The 17,975-nt window shown below is 40.8% G+C and overlaps 2 protein-coding genes across 3 annotated transcripts in view; both read right to left on the minus strand.

Annotated features, from left to right (window-relative positions):
- Positions 1 to 6,996, minus strand: part of ccny (cyclin Y) — a 49,015-nt gene extending 42,019 nt beyond the window's left edge. For both annotated transcript variants that reach the window (XM_008275896.1, XM_008275895.1), the window contains exon 1: positions 6,343 to 6,996. In XM_008275896.1, coding sequence (XP_008274118.1) covers positions 6,343 to 6,496 — 154 coding nt within the window. In that variant the 5' untranslated portion in view covers positions 6,497 to 6,996. The remainder of the gene's footprint in view (positions 1 to 6,342) is intronic.
- Positions 6,997 to 9,536: 2,540 nt separating this feature from the next.
- Positions 9,537 to 14,252, minus strand: LOC103353109 (cAMP-responsive element modulator-like). The gene is made up of 3 exons (XM_008275897.1): positions 13,943 to 14,252; positions 11,554 to 11,698; positions 9,537 to 10,773 (listed from the first exon to the last, which is right to left on the minus strand). Exons 1-3 carry the CDS (start codon positions 13,971 to 13,973, stop codon positions 10,629 to 10,631), a joined length of 321 nt encoding a protein of 106 aa, XP_008274119.1. The 5' UTR covers positions 13,974 to 14,252; the 3' UTR covers positions 9,537 to 10,628.
- Positions 14,253 to 17,975: the final 3,723 nt, after the last annotated feature.

A 17,975-nucleotide genomic window follows, 5' to 3' on the forward strand; every position in this document is an offset into this window, starting at 1 on the left:
ATGGTTTTCTTTTTTTATGTAATCACTGTTGTTGGTGTTGTGCCAAATTTCTGAAACGGGATCCGTCATTAGTTCTACTGTTTAGCCAAATGTTAATGCTTTACGTGTTAAAAATAATCCACAGTCAGGCTGCTGTTGACTCTGCTCTGCCAAGGTCAACATGTTTTCTTAGACAATGACAGAAAGTAAAGCATTTTTTTCAAACTTTTTAACAAAACATTTCCAGTGAACATGCCTTCACTTGAAACCTTGACAGTTATTATATAATAGAAGAGTTTACACATTTTCACTCGATATTCAATCATCTGTTTAACACCTTTCTATGTATGAACATACTGCCAGACATTGTAAATCCTTCTTTATCAACAGAAAATCTGATAATTGTTTGTAATACCAAATATTAGCCTGCTTTAGCTTCTTAAAGTGAAGGATTTTAAGCTTTTTTTCTATGGCTAAAAGACACTGGGGGCAATTTGATAAAATGTGTGGGTTTTGGCAATTAGTTTTAGCATTTTTTGGACAATTTGCATATAAAACATTTATTCAGTTCAGCATAAAACAACTGTTAACAGATAAAATAAGTGTGTAGCTGCAGGTCTAGTTTGCATTATTGCTAAAACCTGGTAAAAATTAAGCATTAAAAGAAGATACAGTTTTTGAAATGGAAAGAATCGGCTCCTACTCCAAAAAGATTTACAGGAAGTATTGATTAATTTGGGTCAGAGGTGTGTTGTTAGCTCATGGCTCGAGTAGCTCTTTTAAAATACGCATTTATAATTATGATGTTCTTCAAATATGAAATTGTGCATAACTGTTCTGACTATAAGTGATATTGGTAAGTGACACTGTTAGCGATGAGTAAATATAAAAGTGTAATTCTTTACATAGGTTATTAAAAACCTACAACAATTAGCAGCGTTTTTCACCTCACCCACAGTCAAAACAAAACCATATCATACACGATGGATCTAGGTCAACTCGTCTGGAGTTCGTAGTTAGGAGACTCCCCAGGCTCATCAACCAGGCATGAATAATCCATGTCCAGATTTCAATTAGCCTGCAAGCAAGACTCATCAATATGTGTGTGTATGCTCCAGAAATAACTAACTTTAACACTGATGAGACAGAGACGAATGCTAGGCCTGGAGCCATTGCTCATTTACAGATGTCTGTGGTAAGTAAAACCCAAACAGGGTGAGAGATCCATCTGTTTCATTTTCCACATTTCTTTCGTTTCTCTCGTATTTCTGAGAAATCATGAGTGTCCTAATTTTACCTTTACTAAGAGCTGCTTCGCTGCAATACAACATTACAATGCTCTGATCGAATTAGACTAATAATAGCTCAGCTGTTGACTCGGAGCACCTAGAGATGACAAAGAAAGCCCCTCTCTCTTTTAGGCACTGCAACAGAGATAAACTCCAGCTTGCTCTATGCTCCTGTGTTGAGTCTTTACAGAGCCGATGCTGCAGCATACGCAAGTGGCTGTTGTGAGCGTTTACTTGTGCACTCGTGTGTCCGTGTTGCTCTGCAGTTAAACGTCTTGGTATTGGCGGGGTATCCACAGCGCAATGTTAAGTTTCTTTTTACTTCAAACAATACTGACCCAAACACAGTGGATCACACTGGATTTGGAGATAATAAATGTCAAACAACAGTGATTTTAAAATGCAGAAGACATCAGAGCTGGTAAAGTCTCTACTGGTAGAGCTATGGTAAATGGTGAACTGATATCGCGCTTTACAATGTTTTTCTCATTCACACACCAATGGTGACAGAGCTGCCATACAAGGTGCTGCCTGCCTTTGGGAGCAACTTCGGGTTCAGTGTCTCACCCGAGGACACTTTGACACCTCACTGATCGGACCACCAACCTTGTGATTGGACAACCCGCTCTACCACCTGAGCCACAGTCACCCTGGGAGCAAGGAATTGGTTTGGGGCTACACTGGCAAAACACTGGATCTCATGTTGGCACTATGAACAAACCAATCACAGCCTATATTATATTACATTTTGCTTCACAGAAGAATTATCTGCCGAAAATCTATATTCCATGTTTATACGGTATGTTGCTACCAAGTAGACAAAGCGGATAAATCCCTGTTGTTGTGGTTTGCATTACCACAGCAGGTGACTTCCTCTCACCATCGCTAACTTCCTTTCATTTTCTTCTTCGTTCTTGTGATGCGTACTGAAAAACATCTCTATGTTCGCAACATGTTGGACTGTCAGCTCAAAATTAACTTATACAGCTTCACTTGCTTAAAAAAACAAAATAAAATAAAAAACATTTGGGGTGTTTAAAATGTAAAAAATGTGACCACAAAAAAAAAATGTTGCTTTTTTTACCTGTGTAATCAAGATAAGTTCATGTATAATCCATCCCCATACTGATTTTAACTGTATTAAAAATGGTGAAAGAAAAGCACACAGAAATATTTTAAGGTGTGTGAAGCAATTCTGATGAAGTGTTTATGCCCACATCACTGCTGCCGGCTGACAACGTTCAACATCCTATTAGACTTTACAAAACACAAATCTGTTCTTCTTTTGAAACTACCGATGCATTTTTCACTTTAAGAGCATTTGGAAAGCCTGTCAACTGTGAAATCTGCTCAGCGACCGCTGAAGTCACCGGTCGAACACCTCCAGCCGGAGCGCACGAGCATTTCACGAATGATTTCCTTCCCTTGGGAATCAATTACTTAACCTCTGTGTTGCAACCGTAAAACTTAACTAGCCTTTAGGCCTGTGTGTCTGGGTCTTAATCACAAACAAACGCAGGTGATGGGCTTGACCCTGAGAGGCCTGTGCCACCGCATGAGCATCGCTATATCATATGTGAAGAAATCCCTTTTGTAGCGTGGCAGACTGAACACAAATAGGCATAGATTGAGATAAATAAGCAGCAAGAGAAACCCTGTATCTCCAGCCTCTCTATCGGTGGTTGGTTTGTAAGTTATGATGCAAACAAACAGTAGAAACGTATAGACAGTGAGCAGTTTCTCAGGCAAATCAGATTACACTGCTGTTTTGTGAAAGGGGCCACATGAAGGACCCTCTTATACTTATAAGGAGGCTGTTCAGTGGGAACTGTACGTGTTCTGTTTGGACACATGCAACGTTGTGCGCGCGTGTCGTCATCGCTGTCAGCAGGTTTCACGGCTGATTTTTTTGTAATCACAAGCTCAGGGTCACACAGACAAACACAGCACACAAACAGAGGCAGAAACGCATTATATGCAGGCAAAACTACGACATATTATTTGTTCTGGTAAAACTGAATCAAACATAAGAGCTGTATCGTCCCCATGTAACTCCTCCATAAAAGCAATCTCCTTGCAACACACGATCTCCTTCCACGTTTCCATATTTGCTGTTCACACTGTACTCGAGATTACACGACAGCCAGGCTTCGGCGTGATGACCTACAGTACATGTGACTTTCCCATGCGTTCGTTTCCTCGGACCAAGCTGTGGTTCTCCGCAGGACACACACACACAGGAGTCTTCTGGCTGTGGAATGCTATTAGAGGTCCAGTGACAGGGTCAGAGGGTCATTACCTAAAGACTAGTGTAAACAGCTTAGGACAAACACTAACAACCAGCTGGGAACCTGCTCATACTTTCTCCTTCCGAGCTATTCTGAAAGGTGCAATCCAAAGCTCCTTGTTTGTCATTTCTACGTCTTGTCTACGAGTCGTGTTTCCATATAATTGTCAAGCGAATTTGAAGCGAACTGTTCAGATGTCACACAAAAAAAAAAAAATAGAAAGTGGAAAAATAAAATGCAAATCAGCCTTGTTTCTATTTACTGCTTTGGAGCAAATAAACTAGGCTACATGGTGTCATCAGAAGGTGGTGGAACAGGCTGAGTGAGGCACGGCTGTTAATAAACAAAGTAGACGAAACTCACAAAAAATGAATATTCAATTCTCATGACTGATCAGCGAAGTCAGAACCTATTCAAAAAGCTGTGTGTGCATCACTAACTGTGTGCACTCACTCTGTTTTGAAAGGGCAAAAAGAAAAAACCCTTGAACAAAACTTGTCTGCAAAATTGAAGACGTTTTTTTTCAAGTGTTGCCGTTTCCATCATTTTTTTTTTCATCAAAGTACTTTATGGAAATACAGCTAATAACTATTTATAACACAGCACGTTAATTATCCATAAGACTGACCTCCAGTAGTCGCCCTCAGGCCATTTGTTTACATGCAGAGGGGTTACACTAACATTGCGATTCCTCATCAGATAATTCTATGAGCTAATTATTGACTTGTTGATTAAAAATGCCTTCGTTAAAGTCTACAATCAATCTTAATTATAAGGTATTTCATTTACAGTCCTTTTCCACAACCGATCAATTAAATATGTCGTAGCTGAAGCTCAAAACCATTCCAACAACTCCTTAGTCAAGAGCTACAGGAGGATATTTTCTGTACTGTGCCATGTTAGTCCAAATCTTAGCTTTACCGTACTCTATAGATCATTTCTGGCATTAAAATACCAAGAAATATGTACCAATAGTAGTGTCCCTGTCCCAACATTGGGTAATTATTGAAACTATGAGATTGCAGGTAGAAGCAATCCCACCTGAGTGTCCCTGACAAGGTGTCTGATCTCAGCCAGACAGGCTTGAAGTCGAGCTGCTGCTTCATCTCCAAGAGAGGAGCTGGTTAAGGTGATTAGGATGCCCCTCGCACACCTTCCTGTGGAGGCATTCCAGGCACGTCCACGTAAGAGAACCCCCCCTGGGCAGCCCCAGAGGGTATACAGTATATCTCATCTGTGCTAGGGATGCCTTGGAATCCCCAGGAGGAGCTGAAAGAAGCAAGTAGTGAGAGAAGATGTCTGGACTACTTTACTTAGCCTGCTCCCACTAAAATTCTTTCCTTGAAAATGGGTCGATATCAGCAAAGAAATCTCTCTCCAGTCCGGAATTAAAGTGCAAACGTCCAACTAGTTATTAAGAACCACACAAGTCAACTCATCGGACCCACTGCCTGTCTGTTCCATTATTTACAAAGTAGCTGAAGAAGGCGCAGCTCAGAGCCTGAGGCTTGTCTGATTGCTAACTCCAGGAATCCCAACCCTCACAGGGAGGAGCACAGTGAGGTTCACTGGCCTTTTCTGCAGCACATCATTTAGACTGAGCAATATAGCTTCGGGAAGTAACCTGCCACGGCAGAGAAAGCGAGACGGACGTAGTTCCGAGTGGCATTTTGACCTGTTTTTGGCTGACATCAAACCAGCCTGTGACGGGCTGTGTGTGCTGTTTGTTTTCACTACGCTCGGCGCTGCGTGACAAAGCTATGATCTTGACTCAATTTGAGAAGTGAGGCGACGTAATATCACATTGGGAGCTGCTGCACTACGACTTGCACTGAGCAACTGGTGTTGGGGCTGTTTCCAGCTCAATCTTTCACATTTTCTGGTAACTGCACATCTCCTCAAGCATTACTGGTAATTTCCTCACTGCGGTGGCATGCTGGGATGATTTCCTTCCCCTCCTCACATTTCCTCACTAATCACTGGGGTTCCTATTTTTTGCTATGTCAAGGACACACAAACAGACTTCATTAGAGTCGGATAATTTCGATCAACTTGTCATCACTGTGGTTTGGCAAAACTGTACTTATGTGTATGGGTAACATTTGTTGTCTTCAACAGCTGTGTAAATGTCTACAACCTCCAAAGGAACGCTGCTCTCAAATGTACAGTAGTGTGCTGGTGTTAATGAGAACTGAAAAGTGTTGGTCTGCTCGGCTTGCCAACAGAAGTAAGTGGACGCCTCGCCACAATCACTGCCCATCATTATCACATCACCTCCCACACCCTTCAACACGCCGCCCTTACACATCCCTTCACACACATGGTGAAAATGGTGTGAGCTTCAGGTCCAAGTCAGCGCACTCATTCAGCGTGTCTTCTGGACTTAGTAGGAAGAGCTTTATTAACGCCTGTGTGTGTAACAACAAAGGAAGACAACAGTGAAAGCTGGCTTGTTTCCCCTCAAGCATCCCTAGTTTGGAAATCCATCATCCAGTATGTCTGATTTACAACATGCTGGCAGCCCAGTGGGAGAGAAGCCCACAGAACTGTAGTTATTGATATAATGGGTGGGTGGGACTTTTGCACAGAGGCTGCAAGCTCTCATTATCTGTTAATACCACAGCCTGGATGTGCACAGAGGTGGGTATTTACAGAATAATACATCACTCACCGCAACTATTTTCACAACAACGGCACGATAATAAACGAGTAATAAATAGCAAAGGAGGATATGTGCTTCTATTTCCTGTGTTGTGCTGTTTGAACGGCATCCAGCTGCATCTCACCGTCTATGTTCTCTCTGTCGCTGATGTGCTGGAGGTTGCAGCCCGTGTCCTCTCGGCTCAGCTCGGGCTCCGGCCGGTAGGGCTCCAGCCTGGAGTGGTTACTCCTCCGGTGTTTGGGGCTCGACGACACGCAGCAGGAGGTTGTATTCCCCATGTTGTCCGCAGGTTTTTTTTCTCTCAACACCCGACGCGGTACCTTCTTCTTCTTCTTCTTCTTCTTGTCGCTGAGAAAAAACGGGGCGGTAACGCGGATGGACGGACCTGGTGCAAACTACAAACTAGCCCCGGTATCCGTTAGCGCTACACGCCCTTCTCTCGCGACTAAAACGCGCGTAGCTGGATGAGAGTGGCCATTAAAGCGGATAAAAAAAAAAACCACGGCCAAGGTGGGCTAATAAATGAGAGGAGCTGCCCCAGCGTCCCCCCCAGTCCACAGCTCCAGGCGAGGGCAGATAGTGCCTCTGTGTTACAAGGCTTCGGTTTCACTGTCGACTCCCTCTCGCCTCGTAATTCCTTGTCCGAGCGTCCAGGTGTCTTCAGAAACACATTTTCATGTTGTGCTGCTGTGTGTCGACACGAATAAAGAGGAGGACATGGTAGTTTGGCTCGTCGGGGGTATCTTTGCTCTCAGCGCTACATGGTTGCCAGAGTACTGTAGATCACTGCTGCTGCTACATCCGCTGCCGCGCTGCCTTCAGGGGCTCGCCGTCGAATCGGATTTTTAATACACAAAGTTGGTTGTCACATTTAAACGCATCCCTATGCACACGGACGTCATAAAAGACAAATATGATAATATGTATGTTCTAAGAAAATAACACTTTCGTTGCTCTAAGGTAGAAAGTAAAGAGCTTGATTGTTTGTTTTTTTAATTTATATATTATTTGTCCTTTGTATGATGTTTGATTTTGGCATTTGACATAGCAGTTTGTAAAGAAAAGAATCACACTATTAGTGCCCTTTTGTGTAATTCTCCACTAATGTCTGCTGTTTATTTTTTATCACGCTTGTTCTCTTTTCTTGTTGTAGGATATTAAATGCATTGTAAATTACAACTTTTTCGGCAGTACTTAAATGCGTCTTAAAAACCTACAGCGCTGTCGCTGTGATGGAACAGGTTCCGGTTCAAGTGGGTGGCCACAACTGAGTAATAAATGGACAATTATGACAGTCTCTAGAGGGATGCAATAAATCAAAACACACATAGAATAGAATAGAATAGAATAGAATAGAATAGAATAGAATAGAATAGAATAGAATAGAATAGAGGGGCTCAAGCATTGAGGTTGGATCCTGAGGACTGTCACTGATGGGTTTCTTTTCATTCAAGTTTTATAATTAGAATGATAGAATATCATATCTTTATTGTCAGTTTCTGTGTGTATCCAGGGCATGCAGTGCAATTTCTCTCTCACCTCTCACCTATCAGTGCCATACATTAAAAAAAGGATCAAAATACAATGTAAATAAAATAAAATTTAATATATAAAAATCAACCTATGTACATTGGTGGGAGTGAAATACAGTGGCAGCTTACTGTGGTGATAGAAGTGCAAATAAACAAAGAAATTATACACCAAATTGGGCTTATTTATGTTAAAATAGGTGGATGAGCTCAAGCGTGTCCCTGGTTATGATCTGTTGTGAACACAAACATGGACATCTGTCATGTTCTTCCTACCCGTATATGTGTGTGTGTGTGTGTGTTAATTGTTTGATCTTGACTGACGACTGTCAAATCCTTAAGGGCTTTGCGTTGCCTGTGACAGTAAAATGGCTTCTCATACTAAATCTCTCAGTGGGATTAAGTGGGATTTGTAGAAGTTAATGTAAACAAAGTGGACTCCTGAGGAAAGGCACACTCCATTAAGATGTTTCTTTGACATGCAAGACAATATGACTGCATCTGATGCCTCAGGCTATCGCTGGTGCCAAAGACAAGAGGGCTGCATGAAGGAGCAGACAGGCTTTTTGCATGATTGCTTTGGTTGAAGTGATCAGGCGTGGTGCTGTGGTGCAGCCTGCTGGTCCTGAAGCTGCACTGCATTGTGTCATTGAAAGCATTCACATGATAGGCTGCTTCAGATGTGTTTAGTGATCTGAAAGAGGTCTTCTCATTTTCAAATTTATCTTAAAGCTTTATAAAAGTAGTCATTTCAAATTATACGAACCAAACAGGTCCTCTGTGTCAACCAGGACAGGCTTCAACTCTGATGATCAGTAGATTTATCAGGGATAATGGCATCTTTTAATTGCAGTAAAGTCAAGAAACCATTTGATCAGGTTCCACTGGTGGAGCAGTGATTAAATTCCTATCTAGTCCATGGTAACAAATGTATCATGTAACCTCAAACCGAGCATATTTCCTGTTTCCAACCGCTGCATTCCACAGTGTAGTTTTGTCTCTACCAGGGTGGAAGTTGCCTGTGTTTTGTTACAGACTGGACAGGAATAATGTTTCACAATAGGCCCAGGTGCAAGGCAAGTCTCAGAGGTATTGGATTCTTTCCGCTGCTGTTTTGCTACCATGTCTCTACTGCAATCTACACATGGGAGCGACACACAACGCTGCAGGCACAATGCATTCTAGCAGTAAATGTCCCATCGTTACTATTTAGCTTCTTTTTTTTTTTATGTGGTCATTGTTGTCGAAGCAGGATCGCACTTGCTCCCTTGTGGAAACAGGTTAACGTCAGACAGGAGACGCTCAATGCTTAAAAACTAATTCTATACCTACCAAGTAAGAAATTGTCCCGATTAGAAAACGACTACAATAAGGTCAATCTTTCCTTCCCCTTCCCACATCTAGGTTACACTGTCTATGGTTTAAAGATGACCTGTTCAAATACTCCTGACTTCCTTTCTTTCAATATGTTCTGGATAATAAAAAAAAAAAAAAACCTCCTTCACAACAGGACTATCATCTACAGAAACCAACAAAAGATACGAGAGAGGAGAAATGGGTTGCAATCAAGCAATCAAGTTGAGTCATCTGTAGAAGGACAGCACATCATGTTCTGAGCAGAACTCCAAGGTTGAAACTGATAAAAAAACTCTATTGGATACTTAGAATGGAGCTTCGATACATAAGTGCTGTGACATCTTTCTCCTTATCACCTCTCAGGCGAAAACTAATAACAAAGACCAAGTGAGAATTGGGAAGAATGAAAAATGTGCACAATGTACAAGTGTTATATATTTCCTGTGTGGGAGAACAGCACACGGAGATCGAACAAGAACTTTATTGAAGCAAGAACATATGAAAAGTATTTAGAAAACTCCAACTTTGGTGTGATCATAACAAGACAACAGCTGAAGGGGAGAAATAAAACACCAACTGGGAGTAAAGATGGTGGATTTCAGCAACAAATTTTCCATTAAAACAAAATGACACATCAATAAAACTCTTAATTCATCCACAGATTCTGAAATAAAGCAACAAAACCAAACAGTACAATTTCCACAAGTGTGCATTTGTTAACTAAATATACAATCTACTAAGTTGCAGTAGCTCAAAAATATAAAGGGGGCACGAACCTCACGAAATACAAAATAATGCCACTGGTTAGAAGCAGATACTGATGCACGACACATCCTGACAGGTCTCTACAGTGAAAATGAGGGATGAATAAGATTAACAAGCCCCTGGAATATGTTTGCATTCAGATTTCTAAAATAAAAATCAAACACAAACTCTGTGAAGCCCTTATGATTGAACGTTTGACTTCTGGCAGTGGTTTCCCTGAACAAAGCTTCGTAGCAAAAGACACCATCAAGAAGACTATCAGTTAATATTCTCATAGAGCCAAATTCTGATCACAAAAGAGTTCTAAAATGCAGTGCAGTTAAAATGATGGCAGCAAAGGCATAAGTGACTTCTTTTTTTTGTTTGTTTGTTTGTTTGAGTTTTTCTATGTTCAGATTGTTTAACTTCAGCATCTCGTCCTTCATCTTCGGATTCTCTGTCTCCTGTAAGGCGTCGCAAATCTGCAGGCGTCCATCGTCTTCCTCTTCCTGCTTGCTCTGGGAGCCTGCCTAGGCCAAAAGTTCCTCATAGTGCTCACTGATAACTCTCACCTGAAACAAGGTTCTTGTTTTTGCTGGTGGTGCACGGATAATTCTGAGCCTGAAACACTGACATCATGTGTAAACACAGTTAATAGCACGGACAAGGAGTGTTTTGTGTTGAGTGTGTGTGTTTACGTAAAAGCAGAGTCCTCAAGACACACCACAGAAACAGACCAACACAGTCCACACGCTCCCAGCTTCCCGTCTGGACGGAGGAATCACTCGACTTTGTGGCAATAGATGTCTTTTAAGGCTCTCAGCTCCTCTATCAGAGACTGGTTTTGCTTTTCGAGCACAGCCACGCGTTGTTCGAGGCATCTGACGTACTCCTTCTTCTTTCGTCGACACTCCCGGGCAGCTTCCCTGGAAGCAACAACAACAGTTACTGTGATAAAAGAAGCCTGAACATCTTGGCTTGACTCCCAGATTCAAGAGAAAACTTATTGCAGCTATGAATCAGAAAAAATATTACAAAGGGCTTTCTCATGTGGGCACAGAATGTTTAAATGATTATGAAGATGGTACCAGTGGCTACCTTCAGGGTAGGACCTCACATAACACAGTCAACTGAAGGATGTTGTGAAAAGCAGACAAGATCATAACAAAATCAGCACAAGGATAGACGAACAATATGAAAGACACAAACAAGAAAAGTAGAAGTCAGAGCCAGTAGGGCCACAAAGGTATTTACAGTAAACTAAAAGCCTCCTACAGACAGCAAAAAAAACAAAGCAAGTTAAATGAGGAGAGTAATCAATTTCTAGACACATGCAAAGTCCTAACGCTTGGTCATGTGAGCCGACTCACTCCAAACACACATTACAGAGTGGGTAACAGGCAGACAACCTAAGAATGAGCAGATAAACACCCTGGGATGATTATAGGCTTTGAATCTTATCATTACGTGGACTTACTGTCATTTTGATGTTTGTATATTACACAGGAGGCAACGCAGGAAGGAGGTTAAAGATGTCACCCAAGGACAGACAGTGAATACATCCACTTTGATGATCATTGGATTTTTTTTTTTTTAAACTAATATTGACATAGCGATAAGTTAATATTGGCTGATAAGATCAATATGGCTGCTTTGTGGTCCAGTCTGTAATGTCCAGTTTCATGAAAACAATCGCTCCTCTCTACCTGTTCTTCATTAAGCGGAGCTCCCTCTTCTGTAGGGCTTCTTCAACAGGTTTCTGGGAGCTGTGAGCACCTTCTCCTGGTCCACGCTGGGGCGGGGTGGAGGTGGGGTTACGCAGCTGGAAGCTGGCCAAACCACCTGCAGAGCCTGAGAAGACACACAAGGGCCCGTCAAAACTCTGCAGCAGCTAACACAGTTCCTAGAGACTCCCAGCTAGTTTAAAGTGATTTCAGTCATTGGGTTGTCTGTGTAGATTCTCAGTCATCCAGGTCATGGTAGTCCTAAGAGCTTCAGTTTAAAGTAACAAGATTTCTCATTGTGGTGCTTGAAGACTTTTTAACACCTTGAATCGTCATTAATAGAGCATTATGGATAGGTTTCTGGGGTGATACCACACATTTCGAGCTCCTCATCAGTCAGTTAAAGTTAAAGACGTCTTTCTGATGAGAGAGGAAACGTCTTCAGGAACCTAACGGTGAAGTCTAGTTGTCTTTTGCGGAAGCTGAATTCATCTGGTTACGCAATTAAAACAAACAAAAAAAAAAAGTCTCAGTGAGTTACAACTCAACTATGTAAACAAGCTTCTGTGGTTAGAAGCTCCAACACATCTGCCAAAAATAACAGTTGTCGGGATCTATAACGTATATTAATGTTTACAATCATTTGTAAAGTCAGTTTTTTTGTGTCTCAGTTATATCCATATGAGATACAACTAAATATTATTCCCATTTGCAAATAATTGAATTTCCCTTCTGGGATGAATAAAGTATTTTTCATTCATTCATTCATAATTACATAATTGTGTTTTTAATAATAAATTGTAATTTCCCAAAGTCCAAGATGATGGATTGATATTTGTGCTTAAGATGACTGATACAAATAGTCAATTGCCAAAATAATTGCAGGTACTGTTTTTTTGACTAATCAATAAAATGATTGGTTATTTCATTTGTCATTTTTACACATGGAGAAATGTGTGTTTCAGAGTTAGCAGTATCCATGTAGTTTAGATAGTCAGGGAGAATATGTGGATATGAAAAACTAACCATAACTAACAGTATTTGGTTATTTAGGCTAATGTTGTTAGCATAGCAACATAAAAAGAATTAAATTTTAGGTAGAGTGCTATGTTTATTCAAATGTGATTAAAGTTGTTTTTTTCCAGATTAGGTCTACAATATAGAGATTTTGGATGTATTTGATTGTATTTTATGTCAACTCTATCTCATTATGCGACTGTTACTTGGTATGAATAGCTAATCTCTGTAAGAAAAGTGGTGGATAGAAGAGTTGTGTTTTATTTTAGTCGTGGGTTGATCATCATCATCTTATAATAATCATGTTGTAACTAGTTTAGACGACTTAATAATGCGTTTATTGGTTTTTAATTTAGTGACAGACGAAGCTAAGACACACAGCCTGGATGCAGCTGTAACTCTTTAGAACCAAGTCCAAGCAAAAGTTCCTGCAAATCCAATGTTGCTGAAATCATCAGTTTCTTTTCATCATATCCTCATTCAGTGTATGAATACTGTTAAAGCAATAGTAAAAAATAGAAACAATTAGAGCATATAAGTGACTAAATCCTACATATTTTGATTGAAAGCTCCTTGAGGCCAAATTTTCTCAAACGTGTGCGCGACATTGCAAAAGAAATAACTGCACAGTGAGAGATGGTGCCGTCCTCATCCACTTCTCCTTCTGTTCATTGTTTACACAGCGCCAGTACATCATATCATAATAAGTTGCTGATTAATTCCGTGATATGTCGGAACTGCAAAAAGCAGCGGCATGTAATCACAGCGTGGCCGGCAACTGACGTCAATGTACATCTTATTCACTGGTTCGCATTTACATGTCGCTGCTGGGGGCCTGTTCCAGGAAAAGCAGTGACGTCAGCCACTGCTGCTATGTGCTCTGAGTGGGCAGAGAGAGAGGGAGAGGGTGAGAGAGAAGGAGAGGGTGAGGGAGAGAGGGAGAGAAAGAACAGGAGTGGAGAGAGAGAAAGAGAGATCGGGAGAGCGGAGATAAGCAGAGCCCGTTAAAAATGTTTCTTACCGGAGTAAGCTTGCTGCAGCTGACTGTGGAGAACGAGTGTAATATTTCAACCCATCATTTGTCACTTATTAACAGATGCCTACTTGTGATGCCGAAATTGTGAAGCTTTCTCAAGCTGCTTTGGGAAAAATACCACGAAAAACATCAACAACTGTGTAACACCTAAAATGTCAATCTCACAACAACTGTAATTTTCCCATGTCAACAGTGGTTGACTTGTGTAGCTGAATTGTCTCCCTCACCACTGACTGCCATTTCTACATTACTCTCTACATTAATATTTAAGCAATGTCAAAAAAATACTTTTAGATCTGACAGAAAAAAGAGACATACCTGCTTCTGTCTCATCCCCAGTTACAGCCATACTGTATCTACTCCCAGGTTTTCCAAGAGAAACTGCCTCCTCCAGTGTCTTCTCTCTCACTGAATATTACCACAGCCAACAGCGGGACTGTGTGTGCAATTTACAATTAGAGGCATTGACATCACCATGACATCACTGGCCTCCTGATGTCAACAGTACGGTTTGCTCTCTCCCCCGACACAGGGCTATGAGTCAGGGGCTGTTCTGTTTGTCTTTGGACGGGAATTTTCTTCAGCTTGACTGGAGCTCTTCTTCAGTTCTCAAGGCTTTTTGAAGACTGACAGTCGGTGGAGGCTGGGATTATTTGGACTCCACTAAACAAACACCAATCCCGTTTTTAGTGAGGAATATTTCCTTTCACATACCAGAAATTACACTTCGTAACACGCGCTATTTTGGCAATATTATAAAGCAAAGTGTCTGGTTAAAGCCACTGTAAATAAAAAGAGGCTACACTGTATGACTAAAGTAAGCAACCTGCATTTTCAGAGAGGACCAAAGCTCCTGCAGCATGTGGGAGTCAAACATTCATTTGAATTCCTTTATCCAAATGAGATCTAAGTTTTAAAGACAGGCTACTAATACATTGTGTTATAGGTTACTAAAAAAGTTATTGCGGGTGTGAATGTTTAACTTCTGTCACAATAACACCAACCGATTCATCTCATAGCCAAAGCTAAAGGAGCTGGCTCCCTCTGCTGGCGTTACAGAGGTATAACAAGGACCTGAGTTTTATCACGGAATCATAATGCCATCCTTATGTGTACCTTTGTAATTTCCTAAATTAGTTTCTGAACCATTTGAGCATTCAGTAACTCAGTGGTGAAGGAAGCATTCAGATACATCAGAGGAAAAAGTCAATGTAGAGTTAAAGTGTATGTGTAGTTGGTGAAAGTAGAGCTATTTCTAACTGCTTTAGATGTGCACTGCTATTTAGGTTATTTAACAATTAAAATGCACTCATTTTAAAACATCATCATAAGTGCTGTATGGAAGCCACAGTCTCAGTTTGTGACAGTAATAAGTAATAATTTAATGCAACTGTCAAACATATGCAGTGGCTGTAATATACTTTTTGTTGATTTATTGTTATTTTTTCAAATCAATTAGTGTGATTGTTTGGTTTATAGAATGTCAGAAAAAGGAGAAAGTGTGGATCATTCTTTCCCAAAGCCCAAGACGACATCCTCAGATGTCTTGTTTTGTCCACAGCCCTAAAGATATTCAGTTAGCTGTCATTGAAGGTATAATAAATTTTAGAACCCGCAATCAGAGAATTTAACTAAATATCAAATTAATTAGTCATCAGCTTAATAGTTGAGAACTAATCAATTAATGTGGGACATATTTAACCTTTTTTTTTTTTTTTTTAAACCTTAATGTACTCACACACCTCCCTGATGAACACCCTGTTAAGGCAATGTATCAATCAAAATCCATCCATCCATCCATCATCTATACACTGCTTAACCCTCACTAGGGTCATGGGGGGCTGGAGTCTATCCCAGCTGACTCAGGGTGAAGGCAGGGGACACCCTGGACAGGTCACCAGTCCATTGCAGGGCTACACTTAGAAACAGACAACCAAGCACACTCACATTCACACCTACGGACAATTTAGAATCACCAATTAACCTCAACATGTTTTTGGACCTCGTGGGATGAAGCTGGAGAACCCAGAGAGAACCCACGCTGCACGGGGAGAACATGCAAACTCCACGTAGAAAGATCCCGGGTGTCCTCATCAGGACACTAACCGGCGAACTTCTTGCTGCCAGGCAACAATGCTAACCACTGCTCCACCTTGCAGCATCAACCAAAGTATGTAACTAAATAATCCATACATAGTTTTACCTTTTGTGTAGTTTTGCTAGAACCTGATTCTATCTATGTGTGTTGCTTTTGTTTTTAGTGTTGTTTTCTACTCATCCTAACTCTTCAGTGGCTCAAGTGTGGAAATCAGGCACTACCTGGCGGTGTTAGCTGAACGTCCTCCTTTAGGGATAACAGAGAATCCACAGTCTGAAGGGTTCTTGATGTAGACCTTGGTGTTCGCAGGTTGTAACCGCTCGGAGCTGGCTCAGTGTGTGGCCACTCTTGCAGGAACTGGGGAGCATTTCCTTGAAAACAATTCATATAGGTGGGAAAAAACATCAGGATACCATCGGGGAAAGTGATTAGGCTTTTCAGCCAACCTAAGAGTGATTATGGCAACATGTAGTTTCTATTCTTTTTTTATTGCATACAGTGTGCTTAATGTGAAATAACTTACCACGACCACTGGACTGGTTATAAGTAATGGCAGGCATGTTACTCATAGGCACTATGAGTAATTGTATTTGTTGTGACACTTCAAAAATACACGTCTGACAATAAGGTGTTACCTGGGAGTGTGGGCATGTAATAGTGATGCACGCAATTGAGCGTGTTCCGCATGTAGTGAAAAGCACTTGATTGAGGCTGAGGTGCTTGTGTGCTGGTTCCGGGTGTAGGTGGCAGGTTCTGTGTCCCCTGAAGCGGGAACATGATGGGATATCCTTCTGAAAACCTAACTGGATGGGTAAAAATGTGAAAAGGCCCAGTCAGTATTAATAGATTGAACTAACCATTGCAAACACTCCTAAACAAGCGGGTTAAGAGGGGTCACGTGTCCTTGCAAGCCAATAAGCAGTCTCGAGCAAATCCATAAAGAGTATTGTGACAGATCCAGTATACTCAATCCGTTATTGTATCAATTTGGGTCTACTGTTTTCATGCATTTTTCTTTTTTCAGATATTTTGTGAGCACTTTGAAACTGCTCCCTCTGCATATTAAAGTATTACATATGTAGCCTGGCTGGTAACACTTTTGGACATCAAGCAAGGCCTCTGTGTTTCCTTCAGGAGTTGGTGAAGACCCAAACGGAGATAGAGAAAAAAATCAACTTTGAGAGAGTGTGCAGTGGTTATATGAAACAGTGTTGGTAAATGTGCTTTCAGGTGTGCTTACAGAACTGGTAGTAGCTGGTTTCCTGGTGACCACGAGTATCAATGCTTGACTCACTTCCACCTCGCTGGCAGTTCTGACAGACGCTGACTTGGACTGCCAATCGAGGTGACCATTCCAGTTTCACAGTGGAGATGAAAAACAACGTTGGACACAGAATTAAAAATGAATCTGCATCTGCACCGTCATATCTCTTGCCAGTATCTTTAAGAGGACTTTCCTTTTATTCTTTGACTAATGACATTTGATCATTTTCTCAGGCAAGACGGCTCGACCAGTTCCTAGAGTTTATGAGACACGTAACTCTTAACTTCAATTTATAAACTAAACTAGTCAGGTAGTTTGTTAGATTAAATAATATTGTAGGATCTTCACCTTCGTATTAAATTAAACAGGTGAATTTGTATTTTAAACGGTGTTGTAGGGTCATAATCACACTGTAGACTCTTCACCTTAATGTAAAACATAATAAGGACTTTTGTTGGGTAAACTTGTAATGCCAGAGTTATATCTCTATTGCCAAGGACGTTGGCTCATTGTGTCATTGATTAATAATGGTGATATGACTGGACTATTAAGGTGGTATTGCTTTGTATTGATTAATACTGACATATTCCATTTTATTTATATATATATATAACACTATTACTATTATTACTTTCAGAGGTTTGTAGAAAGTCCAGTCACAGAAGTTCTCTATCAAGTTTATGAGTAGGTTGGTTCGACCCAAACTAGCAGGTACTAACAGTTTGCAAACAAATATGAACAATTACTGCTTAGAAGTTATTAATTAGAAAATGCAGACACTGGTCAAGCTAGCTGACAGCTAACTGACATTTTAGCTACCGTTACTGTCGTCTAAGCTAGCCTATTCTCCCAACTAACTAGCTTGTTATTATTTTAAAAAAACAATCTTAAGCTATAGAGTAGTGGCACCGTACTCACATTATGTTACGCAGTTCTTGTAAATTAACATAAAAGAAGATTTGAAAAAGAAAAACTTCTCTTGTGGTGAC

The sequence above is a fragment of the Stegastes partitus genome, unplaced genomic scaffold, assembly GCF_000690725.1.
Source record: "Stegastes partitus isolate 25-593 unplaced genomic scaffold, Stegastes_partitus-1.0.2 Scaffold61, whole genome shotgun sequence".
Classification (NCBI taxonomy): Eukaryota; Metazoa; Chordata; class Actinopteri; family Pomacentridae; genus Stegastes; species Stegastes partitus.

Bases quoted from the DNA above. Each gene is read 5' to 3' on its own strand.
- LOC103353109 (XM_008275897.1), bottom strand. From the start codon at position 13,973: ATGGCTGTAACTGGGGATGAGACAGAAGCAG. The intron at 11,699-13,942 runs GTATGTCTCTTT...GTGTCTTCTCAG, and splicing joins TGGGGATGAGACAGAAGCAG to GCTCTGCAGGTGGTTTGGCC. The intron at 10,774-11,553 runs GTAGAGAGGAGC...TGTTGCTTCCAG, and splicing joins CTCCGCTTAATGAAGAACAG to GGAAGCTGCCCGGGAGTGTC.